General features: G+C 44.4%; 1 protein-coding gene across 3 annotated transcripts in view; it reads left to right on the plus strand.

The window, feature by feature from the left end:
* Window positions 1-13,666, plus strand: part of LOC115169341 (YEATS domain-containing protein 2) — a 71,822-nt gene that overhangs the window by 50,239 nt on the left and 7,917 nt on the right. For all 3 annotated transcript variants that reach the window (XM_029724865.1, XM_029724864.1, XM_029724867.1), the window contains exons 19-26: window positions 1,059-1,244; window positions 1,769-2,243; window positions 2,435-2,563; window positions 3,197-3,352; window positions 9,431-9,605; window positions 9,962-10,038; window positions 10,518-10,597; window positions 12,034-12,244. In XM_029724865.1, the coding sequence (XP_029580725.1) occupies window positions 1,059-1,244; window positions 1,769-2,243; window positions 2,435-2,563; window positions 3,197-3,352; window positions 9,431-9,605; window positions 9,962-10,038; window positions 10,518-10,597; window positions 12,034-12,244 (1,489 nt within the window). The remainder of the gene's footprint in view (window positions 1-1,058; window positions 1,245-1,768; window positions 2,244-2,434; window positions 2,564-3,196; window positions 3,353-9,430; window positions 9,606-9,961; window positions 10,039-10,517; window positions 10,598-12,033; window positions 12,245-13,666) is intronic.

Here is a 13,666-nt window from a genome sequence, read left to right on the forward strand (position 1 = left end):
AGTCAATTCATTATCTAATAGCCTACTTTTGGAAAGCCTCAAGTTAGGCCCTGGTTTTTTAATATGTTTTAAGGAAAGAAGTAAGATTTGTTCTTATGTCTGACATATGCTGGTGGATTTGATTGAGGGTTGCTTTTACCAGCGGTGTGCCTGTGTGAGTTTGCTGATTCTCTCTATAGGCCTATATGTCCATTCAGAAAGTTCCCCAAATGAACCTGTCTGGATCTCTTTAATAAGAATAAAATGCTATTTTCACGATGTGATCTCGTTGAAGAATATATGCCACTGCCATCGAATGACCGCAGCCTCAGGGTTTGTGATAATAATGAAATGTCATGATATCCACAAAGTGTAATGGCTTGTTCAAATTTTTATTAAGGAGCATATCTACCGACAGTATTGGGTGAGATACCATTTGAGAGGACAGCTGTATTAGTGTGTGTGTGAGACTATCGGTGTAGGACAGTGTGTTTGTGCGTGCACGCCAATCCGTGCTGGTGTTAGCTAGAAGAGAAGAGTCTGACACTCTCACCGTTCAATCTGTTTCAGCTTACATAACCACAATAGCCATTTTCACCTCTCTCCCAAATGACCCTCCCGTCCTGAGCTCCTCCCTCTGTTCCCTTGGGGCCTTGGCCTGCCTGCCTGGGTATTCACATCATGTGGCGTCATAATACTGGGGCTCAATGCTCTAAATTCTCTGGATTCTATTACAAAACGTTTTGAGTGCATGCTAGAGCTTTTGTGTCGGGTGTGTTTGGTCACGCTAAGTGCAGTTCGTTTGAGGACAGATCTGTCTCGTGGGTCAGTCAGAAACATCAGAGAAACACGGTGTAGATCACATAGATCTCTCTCAATGTAGAGCAGGAGTACTTGTGGAATTTACTATTGAACGATTGTCTCTAATTAGGCATTGTCTATTTTCTGCATAAGCATTGATAATATTGTCCTGCACCTTTTCCTATATGCTACACAGGGCACTTCCTGTAAGTTATAAGAATCAAGAATCAATAAAGTTATATCTAATTTATTTGTGTGGACTGTATGTTGATTGACAGGCGCTGGGCGGGTCCCAGGTGAAGCTGTCTGATGGCTCAGTGAAGACGGTAAGCACGGCGACAGCGGCCCACCTGTCTAAGCCGGCCACGACCATGCTTAGGATGACGGGCGGAGTCATCACAACCGCTAGCTCCACCCCCAGCTCTGTCTCCACTGCCGCTGCCACGGCAACTGCCAGTCAACCGGTGAGTGGGAGGAGTTTGGGGTATTTGGGGTTACCTCTGAATAGACCCTGTATCAGAACTAGATTATCTGGTCCTTTATGGAACCAAGAAGCTTCTCTTCCATGCCTGATTCCCATTTTGGAACTCCGCTCTTCCAGAACTGTTAATTAAAATGTTAGCATCTTTCCAGAGAGAAATGTGTTCCTTTGTTTCAGCTAGAACTCCCTAAACCCAATGGCCTAGCTTGATCAGTCTGCCTCTTAATTACAATGAATGGGATTTATCATTGAAGTTGCAGAAGGGGAGCGCAGGGCGGTGGACCCTAACATATTATGAAAGAGTTATGAAACTAGAAAGGTGTATTACCCGTAGTCTGTATCATTCTTTCTGTCTAAAAAAGTTGTTTATGTCAGTGTATTGATTTCATACACAGACTGAAACCATGTGGTGATATTTCAGACAATAAAACTGTGTGAATCGGTCTGTTTGTTTCTGTGTAACTACATCTTCACGAATGCCAGTTGTTTGTGGTTGTTTGGTTCCAGGTAGCGGAGGTGTCCGTTCAGGCCAAACCTGTATCCCACTCTATCCTGGTGGCAGCCAACCAGGCAGCAGTCATCAACGCCGCAAAGAATGCCAGCGCCGCTAACGCTGTTACCATGGCAAGGAACACCACGGCTGCCATTACCATGGCAAAGAACACCACGTCTACTGCCATTACCATGGCAAAGAAATCCACGGCAACCGCCGTTACCATGGCAAAGAGCGCCACCGGTTTGGTAACCATGCAGAAGGGTGCCATGGCGCCAACTGTCACCTTGGCAAAGGGTCCCACCACCTCTGGCACCGTTGTTACCGTTGCTAAGAGCATTACCAACATGCACGTCATCAGCATGGCCAAAGGGGCAGGTTCTATGGTAGTGGGTGTGCCCAAGAGTGCCAGCACGACATTGGTCAGTGCGGCATCGCTGTTCAGTGGGATGGTGGCAGGGGGAGGAAAGACTGCTGCTACCCTATCAGGTAGGAAGAGAATATCTCTTATGTTGTTTGAGAAAGTGGATTGCTGCTATTTTGGGACAGGTCTCAATTTTTTTTCTCAGTAGGATCGCCTGTGTAAAAACAAAGCATAGATTTAAAATAATTATATAATTTAAATGGCCAAATGCCCCATCCAGGCTCAGAGTTGTCTCCTGTGCTCTGGTCTTGTCCAGGTATGCTGAAGATCCACTCTGGCGGGTCCAGCTCCCAGCAGACAGTGCTGACCGTCCCTGCCAACCAGCCCAAACAACTGGGGGTGGGCACGGGAGGCGTACAGACCATACACATGCCCGTCAACAAAGGTCAGTCAGTCAGTCCATCCATGGTAAATTATTCCATAATATAGCAATCAATCCATCAGACAATCCAGCGTTTTTCCTGACATTTATTTTTCAGACAGTGACACAAATGCCCCAAAAAGCATATGAGTCTTCTATTGAAATCAATAGAAAGCCAGGTAGACAGACTTTCACAGCACCCGCTGAGGACTGGAGAGCAGAAGTCTGTGTGCTGTGGGATTCTACCTATTCCCCAGATCCAGACAAAGTACATGATGTGGGCAGGGCCTGGGAGATGGAGAGATGCGCTTCGGTGGGCTGAGGATTAAGTTAGTGCAGCTGGAGAGAGAGGGGGGGGAGCAGGCTTGTTGCGATATTAAAACTCCTCACACACACACACACACACACAGTGCACCTGGGCTTTAAATGAACTGGCTCGCACACTGTACTGAGGAGGAGGTCTAGCCATCAGCTGAGCTCCAGGCCTACATGTATGAATATAGAGGTTTTGGTGCGTAGTCATGAGGGCCAGAAAAGCAGTCACCTTCACAGCTCAAGTCACTGTTTTATTCATTATACATTCAGTATTCATGTGTGAGTTTGTTATTGTTGTCCCCTCGTGTGTGTGTGTGTGTCTGTGTGTGTGCGCGTGTGTAGTAGTCCAGTCCGGCTATGTGTGTAAAGGACCAGCTCCCAGTAGTAGCTCCACTCCCTCCCCTGGAGCAGGAGTGGCTGCAGCTGGAGTCTCCCCCAGTCCTGCTGCTGATGCCCAGGCCTCGCCTTCCTCCTCCCTCACCCTGCCCCTGGCCCAAGGTGAGAGGAGCACCATTCGCCTCCCTCTCTCTTGCCTCTCCTTCAACATCCTCCTGTCTCTCCTTCAATCCTCTCTGTGGGTGGCCCTCCCTTAATGCTTCAGTTACGGCTAGGCGAGCCGAACAAGTTTTCTCGCATACTCTCGTAAAAGACCTTCGCTTGAAAAATGAGAAAAAATTGGCAATACTACTGTTTGTCCATTTTTAGACGCCGTAGCCAGCATACACTCAGAATGAATCTAAGATGACTCAAGAAATCTGTCATGAATTTTGACGTTTTTGTCGAGGAGATCTTAGTAACGCAATTTTGCATCTGACTAGGATGGTGTAGTATTTCTCAAGTGAAAAAATGTACATGCGGGCGAGTCGTCTCAGGCACTTTTATTTAATTTTTGTATTTTATTTCACCTTTATTTAACTAGGCAAGTCAATTAAGAACAAATTCTTATTTACGGGGGCTGGGATTAAAAATAAACAAAATGGAAAATATAGGACAAAACACGCATCATGACGAGAGACAACACAACACTACATAAATAGAGACCTAAGGCGACAGCATAGCATGGTAGCAACACAACATGACAACAACATGGTAGCAACACAACATGGCAGCAGCACAACATGGTAGCAGCACAAAACAGGGCACAAACATTATTGGGCACAGACAACAGCACAAAGGGCAAGAAGGTAGAGACAACAATACATTGCGCAAAGCAGCCACAACTGTCAGTTAGAGTGTCCATCATTGAGTCTTTGAATGAAGAGATTGAGATTAAACTGTCCAGTTTGAGTGTTTGTTGCAGCTCGTTCCAGTCGTTAGCTGCAGCGAACTGAAAAGACGAGCGACCCAGGGATGTGTGTGCTTTGGGGACCTTTAACAGAATGTGACTGGCAGAACGGGTGTTGTATGTGGAGGATGAGGGCTGCAGTAGATATCTCAGATAGGGGGGAGTGAGGCCTAAGAGAATTTTATAAATAAGCATCATCCAGTGGATCTTGCGACTGGTATACAGAGATGACCAGTGTAGAGTAAGTATAGATGTGTATAGAGTGCAGTGATGTGTCCTATAAGGAGCATTGGTGTCAAATCTGATGGCCGAATGGTAAAGAATATCTAGCCGCTCGAGAGCACCCTTACCTGCCGATCTATAACTTACGTCTCCGTAATCTTATATGGGTACGACGGTCATCTGAATCAGGGTTAGTTTGGCAGCTGGGATGAAAGAGGAGTGATTACGATATAGAAAACCAAGATTATATTTAACTTAGCCTGCAGCTTTGATATGTGCTGACAGAAGGACAGTGTACCGTCTAGCCATACTCCCAAGTACTTGTATGAGGTGACTACCTCAAGCGCTAAACCCTCAGTAATCACACCTGTGGGGAGAGGGGCATTCTTCTTACCAAACCACATGACCTTTGTTTTGGAGGTGTTCAAAACAAGGTTAAGGGTAGAGAAAGCTTGTTGGACACTAAGAAAGCTTTGTTGTAGAGCATTTAACACAAAATCCGGGGAGGGGCCACCTGAGTTTAAGACTGTATAATCTGCATATAAATGGATGAGAGAGCTTCCTACTGCCTGAGCTATGTTGTTGATGTAAATTGAGAAGAGCGTGGGGCCTAGGATCGAGCCTTGGGGTACACCCTTGGCGACAGGCATTGGCTGAGACTGCAGATATTCTGACTTTATACACTGCACTCTTTGAGAGAGAGGTAGTTAGCAAACCAGGCCAAAGACCCCTCAGAGACACCAATACTCCTTAGCCGGCCCACAAGAATGGAATGGTCTACCGTATCAAAAGCTTTGGCCAAGTCAATAAAAAGAGCAGCACAAATTTGCTTAGAATCAAGGGCAATGGTGACATCATTGAGGACCTATACGGTTGCAGTGACACATCCATAACCTGAGCGAAAACCAGATTGCATACCAGAGAGAATACTATAGACATCAAGAAAGCCAGTCATTTGATTATTGATACGTTTTTCCAGCACTTTTGATAAACAGGGCAAAATAGAAATAGGCCTATAACAGAAAGGACCCCCTTTAAAAAAGGATGAACCGTGGCTGCCTTCCATGCAATGGGAACCTCCCCAGAGAGGAGAGACAGGTTAACTTTTTAGTGACAGGTGGCAGTATTCGGAAATTCGGATGAATGACGTGCCCAAATTAAACTGCCTACTACTCGGGCTCAGAACGTAGGATATGCATATTATTATTAGATTTGGATAGAAAACACTCTGAAGTTTCTATAACTGTTTGAATGATGTCTGTGAGTATAACAGAACTCATATGGCAGGCAAAAACCTGAGAAAGAATCCAACCAGGAAGTGGTTTGTAGTTTTTCAAGACTGGGCCTATTCAGTATACAGTGACTTAGGGTTCATTTTGCACTTCCTAAGGCTTCCACTAGATGTCAACAGTCTTTAGAAAGTTGTTTGAGGCTTCTCTGGTGAACAGAGAGCGAACCAAGGAAGTTGGAAGTTGTTGACTCAGGAAAGGACATGGCCTCAATTGCGTGCGTTCACGTGAGAGGTAGCTGTGTTCCATTACATTTTTGAAGACATTTGAATCATCCGGTTGGAATATTATTGAACTTTTATGTTAAAAAGGCCCTAAAGATTGATGCTATACATCGTTTGACATGTTTCTACAAACGTAAATATAACTTTTTTTGACTTTTCGTCGTGAAATTTTCGGCGCGCTTCCTACATTTGGAGTAGCTTACTGAACGCGCTAACAAAAAGGACATAAATGATGGACTTTTTCGAACAAAACAACATTTATTGTGGACCTGGGATTCCTAGGAGTGCATTCTGATGAATATCATCAAAGGTAAGTGAATATTTATAATGCTATTTATGATTTTAGATGACTCCAAAATGGCGGGTATCTGTATTGCCTGCTTTTGTTTTCTGAGCGCAGTCTCAGATTATTGCAAAGTGTGCTTTCCCCGTGAAGCTTTTTTGAAATCTGTCACAGCGATTGCATTAAGGAGATGTTTATCTATAATTCTTTGAATAACAGTTTAATATTTTATCAACGTTTATGATGAGTATTTCTATAAATTGATGTGCTCATGCACCGGAAGTTTTTGGAGGAAAGCATTTCTGAACATTACGGGCCAATGTAAAATGGGGGTTTTGGATTTAAATATGAACTTTATCGAGCAAAACATACATGTATTGTGTAACATGAAGTCCTATGAGTGCCATCTGATGAAGATCATCAAAGGTTAGTGCTTAATTTTAGCTCTATTTCTGGTTTTTGTGATGCCTGTCCTTGCTTGGAAAATGGCTGTGTGGCTTTTATTTTTTAGGCACTGTCCTAACATAATCTAATGTTTTGCTTTCGCTGTAAAGCCTTTTTGAAATCGGACAATGTGGTTTGATTAAGGAGAAGTGTATCTTTAAAATGGTGCAAAATAGTAGTATGTTTGAGAAATTTGAATTATGAGATTTTTGCTGTTTTGAATTTGCCGCCCTGCTATTTCACTGGCTGTGTCCCGCAGGTGGGACGGTAGCGTCCCACATAGCCCAGAGAGGTTAAAAAGGTCAGAGAATGGCTTGGTGATGATAGGGGCAGTAACTTTAAAGAAAGAAAGGGTCGAAACCATCTGACCCAGATGTTTTTTTGTTGGTCAAGTTTAAGGAGCTCCTTTGCACCTCGGACTCAGTGACCACCTGCAGGAAGAAACTTTGTAACGGGGCAAGGGAAAAAGAGGGAGGTGCATCGGGGCTAGTCGCATTAGAAGGGCTGGAGGCATGGCTGAGTCAAATAGGAATCCTGACTTAATGAAGTGGTGATTAAAGAGCTCAGCCCTGTGCTTCTTGTCGGTTACAACCACATCATCAATTTAAAGGGACGTGGGAAGCTGTGAGGAGGAGGGTTTATTCTCCAGGTCTTTAACCGTTTTCCAGAACGTCTTGGGGTTAGACCCACAGAGAGAGAACTGCTCCTTAAAGTAACTTCCTTTGGCCTTCCGGACAGCCTGAGTGCACTTATTTCTCATTTGCCTGAACGAGACTCAGTCAGCTGAGTATGCGTGTGCCGAACCTTTCGCCAAATGCAATTCTTGAGGTGGTGTAACTCTGCAAGAAAACGGTCGAACCAGGGCCTGAACCTGTTTTTTGTTTTCTTTGTGGAGGCATGTTTGTTAACAATACCACTGAAAATATGAAAAAAATAAGGTCCAAGCGTCTTCGACAGAGGGGATCGAGCGGATGCTATACCAATTTACAGATGTCAGGTCATGAAGGAAGGCTTGCTCATTAAAAAGTTTTTTAGCAAGCGTCTTTGACAAATCAGGACAGGTCGTTTCACTGAGCAGCCATTAAGAACACAGGCTGTAAAGCAGTGATTTCTAAGGTCATTACAGAAAACACCAGACTGATACCTATCAGGATTATTTGTGAGGATAACATTGAGAACAGTTGACTTTTCTGGGTGTTTGGAGTCATACCTTGTGGGATTGGTAATAATCTGAGAAAGATTTAGGGAGCCCCATTGCTTTAGGACTTTGTCAGGATGTTTAAGCATGTCCAAATTGGGGCTGGAAACAGTAGATGGGCCAGGGTGTACATTCACATTTCCAGATATCATTAACAATCAAGGCACGACAGAGGACAGGGAGAGCTCTGCAGTGTTGGTTTATGACATTTGAATATGCATTAGATGGCAACAAGATCATATTGTACAGCAATTTCATCAGGTAACATGAATACAAAGCCGGCGAGAGGTGGTTAGAATAGGATGAGAGGCCAAAAGTCTGTGTAACCAATAGAGAGTCAGAGTCCCGAGTGTGGGAACAAACATGGTCTTTCCCACGGTTGGGTGAACATGAAAGTTCATAGTCAACAAAGCATGCAGGAGTCATGAGGCAAATAGCAAAATGCACAAGGGAAAAAAATATATATAACGACTTGGGGCCATTCATTGTAAGTTTAGAGTCATTCGCCACAGCAGTGCATGTGTGCTGGAGGCAAGCGAAAGCTCGGGAGAGAGGGGGGAGTGTGGTGGGAGTACCTGTACCAGACAGGTGGAGATAAGTCAGGGCAGACGGTGAACAGATCGCCAGGTGGAATCCAAGCAGCAGTGCAGCAGGCAACGGGAGTAGGTGTCACACCCATTTGGGAGAAGCTTTTATTTTTGGAGGCAGATTTCTCATAGAAAATGCCAGTGGATGGTCACTGAACAGCGGGAGTGGTCTTCAAAGGCCTCTGGTTTGGGTGGGGTAGCCTGTGAGACTCCTGCCATTTGTTGGGCTCAAAGGCTTCGACACCTCTCACTTCACACCTCAGTTCTACTTGAAGTTATATCTGGTCTTTCTCAGTTCCAGGTTGGATGGTGTCCTCTGGTCTCTGCTGTTTGTTTGCCAGAGCATCCTCTGTATAGCTTGGAAAAAGGAATCTTTGGTAGTAGTAATCCTTCCAGGTAATTTTGTCCAAAATTAGGTTGTAGGTTTGGAGTTTTGATCTGGAGTGAAGGTTATGCTGTGGAGGCTAACATCCTGTATGTCCCTGCCGAAAAATCCAAGTTTATCTAACTCCAAATCTATCTTTTTGTAAAAAACATGTTGAAAAATGCGAGCGCTCACATGCAGCTGTGTCTCTCCCTCCCTCTCTTTTACCTCATTGACGAATCCCTACTGTTGACCAATTGCCAATGAGGGGTCGTAGACTTCGGCTAGCCGAAGAAACCGTTAACCAAGGTCAAAACGATCAAAAACGTCACAAAATGTTGTCATAATAAATAGTTAAATAAAGGTTAAATAAAAAGAAATAAAAAATGATATACGAACAAGCTGTTCCAAACTGTTTGGGCTGGGAAGGAAGCGTGCGGACGCCCTTTAGCCTTCCTTTCTCTTTCCTCCACACATTCAGCTCTCCATCTCTCCTTTTCACCTCACGTTTCTAACACTTAACAATTCCTCCACTTTTTACACTTCCACCCTCAACCCCTCTCTTCCACTCTCTCCCCCTTCTTCCTCATACCTCGGTCCTTGTAAAGGTTGCATTTTGTCTTGTCTTGTTTGTATTTTGAGCCCCGTCTCGTTCTCTGTATCTCCCGTCTCCTCTACAGTGAAGACAGAGCCGGGAGTCTGTACACCCGTCTCTGCTACACCTGCCCCGTCGCCCCCTGTAACAGCCCCTGTTGCCTTCTCCACCCATGTAGCTGCTCCTCCCACCGCCTTCGCCTCAGTCAAACTGGAGCAGGGGGCCGACACCAGCTCACACCACCACGTCGAGGTCATCAAGTAAGGACAACTCGGATGCGATATGAGTTATTACGAAGGGGTCCCAGGAGAACCTGAACTAAGCTCATACCACATCAGTTACACTATAAATGGTGTTGGCCATTGGCTAAAATGTAAGGACTACTTAGATCATCTCAGCCAAAACAGTAATATGCTATGAAAAGGACTGGCTATTTGCGAACAACGAAGCACCAAACCGTTAGCATAGCAGCACTAGCATTGTTCTACACCATAGAAGCAAAGTGGGCTATTGGATGTGGATGGTTTTGGCACTACACCCAGACCTATGGGTTTGCTTGAGAGTCTGTTGGTGTCTTGTGTGTGGTAATGTGTTTGTGCCTCTCCTGGCTCCTCAGCACGGACCACGTAGAGACCCTCATGCAGCTGCTCACCGCCGTGGTGAAGAAATCCCCCCTCATTGTACCCGACAAGAGTAAGCTCCCTTCGTCATTTCCTTTGTTCTCACTCCTGATTCTCTTTACATCCATTCTTCTTAGACGAGTCGCCACGTAAATAGAGCTTGAGTGAGACGGATGGGATGTTAAACCGGTGTCCTGACACTGTGGCCATTAAAAATCCCATGCCACTTATCGCAAGACCAAGGGTGTTAAAAGTCCCAACCTGGGGTCATTTCCATTTCTCATTCTTAATTGGCATATCACTCCTCACCTCTCCACCATGCTATCTAATGTGTGGTGAGCGTTCGGGCACATAATTAAAAATCCCATGCCACACCCGAGTGGTTGCCCCACATTGGGGGTGGATGAGGTGAGTTTCCCACTTACTATGTAAAGTGCTTTGAGTGCCTTAGTTGGTAGAAAGGCTCTATATAAATCCAATCTATTATAATTATTATTATGTAGATACTGTATGCTGTGTGTTGTATGGTTAATATTGTGTTGTATTGTTCAGCCGAGGACTCCCATCCATTCTGTGCGGTGTCTACTGAGCAGTATTACTCCTGGAACATTGGGAAACGCAGGGCAGCAGAGGTAAAGATTGTTTGTTTGTGTTGTTGGCTGTGTGTTTGTTAGTCTGGCTGTGTACAACATGTGTAAACATGTCAGAGTTCATTAGTGTTTTTTATGTGTCTGTTTACACATGACTTTGACTCTGCATATTTTCTGCTTACCTCATGTCTCCCTGTCCAGTCGGATTCTTCTCTCTCTCTATTTTTGCCCCGTCATCATCCTCCTCTTTCATCTCTACAAAATACACAAACACACACACACACACTTTTACCCCAGATGCTGCCTAGAGCCCCTGTAGACCCATTATCTATGGAGACAGTCTAGCCTGGTTTTCTACTCAATTCTCTATCTGACAGTCAGTCTCTCAGACAGCAGTGTTCTTTCTATACTGCCTGCCCCAGAGCCCAGAGCTCAGACTTATTCTACCCAGGAAAATAGTATGATGATTATGAGTGTGTGGGAATGGTCAACCCGGGGCTTACTACTGACTCAGTTATGGTAACTCCTATGAACTCATAAAGGAGGTTCAGAGGGAATAATGCCCCAAGACACGCTGGAGAGGGCTGGCTCTGTGCTGTCTAGCTAAAATCCAATTTGTTAAAATCCTCTGTTTTCTCCTTATCAAGACTCCATGTGATTAATATGTTAAATACTATTTGAGTGACAGCTGCTGAAAGGGAATAAAGGGAGATTTCTGAGAATTGTGAGGAATCAGAGCTGTCCTTCAATGAATTGTGTTGTACTATGTCTTCTGACCCATGTTTCACGTTGTGATTGTCATTAATAAAGAAATTAGGAAAGAAAAAAGGATTCAGAGCTATCTCCATTATAATTTGCAAAGTGTGTTGACTGTTTTGTATTTACTATGTATATACACGTCACTGCCAAAATAAAGGAAACGCCAACATAGTGTCTTAATAGGACGTTGGGCCACGACAAACCAGAGCAGCTTCAATGCACCTTGGCATAGATTCTACAAGTGTCTGGAACTCTGTTGGAGTGATATGAAACCATTCTTCCTTGATATTCCATAATTTAGTGTTTTATAGATTGTGGTGGAAAACTCTCTCAGGTACCGCTCCAGAATCTCCCATAAGTGTTCAATTGGGTTGATATCTATTGACTTGAGATGCCCATGGCATATGGTTTACATTGTTTTCATGCTCATCCAACCATTCAGTGACCACTTGTACCCTGTGAATGGGGGCATTGTCATCCTATGGCAGCATAGCCATGGTAGCCAAAATAATGGCCTGCTCAGGATTTTTATACATGACCCTAAGCATAATGGGATGTTAATTGCATAATTAAGCCAGGAATCACATCTGTGTGGAAGCACCTGCTTTCAATATACATTGTATCCCTCATTTACACTAGTGTTTCCATTATTTTGGCAAGTACCCGTGTGTTGACTTGAGTGCACTTGGAATAAAGTTGATATGGTTGTCTCATTGTAGCTCCAGCGTGCGGTGGCAGTGAAGCGTGTGGTCCAGGATGTATTGGAGCGCTGCCCCCGCCTGCAGGCCCTCACCCCCCCTAAGACCAGAGAGGTGGTCCAGTGGTGCCGACAGAGAGGCTACACACCCCCGGACCCCGAGCCCCTACGCAGCAGCAGGCCTGACGAAGGAACCATAGAGGACATCCTCACACAGATAGACAACGAACCAGGTAGAGTGTGGGTGGGGGGGTGGTGAAGAGGAGGGTTGTTGTTGTGCGTAGGCGTGTGTGTGAGAGATAGATTTGATGATTTTTGGAAGAGTGCGTGTCCATGCCTCTCCAGAAGAAATTTCACTGCAACTCTATTATGTGGCATTTTGAAACCTTTTTCAATGTTCAGTGTACTGTGTTATTAGTGCTAGTATGCAGGCCTGCCTGGTATTCACAGGCAGTCCTAATTAATTCTGTCCATTGTTCCTGTTCCTGCGTGGAGGAGAAAGGAGGCCAAACACCAGGCTGAGAGCCCAAACAGCCAAGCTCTGTTCTGCGAGGCTTTGCTCTGATCGCTATGGCCCAAATGCTCAAACTCTTTTGCTCTCTCTCTTTAATACACTCTCTCTAACTCACTCACTCTCACTGTCTTTCTCTGCATGTCTAAATACAAAGTTAGGAACAGATGTGCTCAGCCTTCACACCTGTTTAAAGCTCTCACCTGTTAGCCTATTTTCTGAAGGTTATTTTCAAGATGTAATTAATATAAAGAGCAAGGAAGTCTTTATTTACGGTACACCAAAGTTGTTTATTTACATTTCTCTAAATTGTCCATTTATCTTGATTCAATCTCTGTCCTTCTACTCCTTCTATGGAGTACAGAGCAATATACACTGTGTACAAAATGACTGACCAGGTGAATCCAGGTGAAAGCTATGATCCCTTATTCAATCAGTGTAGATGAAGGGGAGGAGAATGATTGAGACATGGATTGTGTATGTGTGCCATTCGGAGGGTGAATGGGCAAGTGCCTTTGAACGGGGTATGGTAGTAGGTGCCAGGTACACTGGTTTGTGTCAAGAACTGCAACGCTGATGGGTTTTTCACGCTCAACAGTTTCCCGTGTGTACAGTGCGTTCAGAAATTATTCAGACCCCTTGACTTTTTCCACATTTTGTTATGTTACAGCCTTATTCAAAAATTGAATAAATTGTTTTTCCTCGTCAATCTTCATACAATACCCCATAATGACAAAGTGAAGACAGATTTTTAGAAATTGTAGCAAATGTATAAAAAATGTAAACAGAAATACCTTATTTACATAAGTATTCAGACCCTTTTCTATAAGACTTGAAATTTTGCTCAGGTGCATCCTGTTTCCATTGCTCATCCTTAAGAAGTTTCTACAACTTGATCAGAGTCCACCTGTGGTAAATTCAATCGATTGGACATGATTTGGAAAGGTACACACCTGTCTATATAAGGTCACACAGTTGACAGTGCATGTCAGAGCAAAATCCAAGCCATGAGGTCAAAGGAATTGTCCGTAGAGCTCTGAGACAGGATTGTGTCGAGGCACATATCTGGGGAAGGGTACCAAAATATGTCTGCAGCATTGAACGTCCCCAAGAACACTGTGGTCTCCATCATTCTTAAATGAAG

Source organism: Salmo trutta, chromosome 31 (genome assembly GCF_901001165.1).
Source record: "Salmo trutta chromosome 31, fSalTru1.1, whole genome shotgun sequence".
Taxonomy (NCBI): Eukaryota; Metazoa; Chordata; class Actinopteri; order Salmoniformes; family Salmonidae; genus Salmo; species Salmo trutta.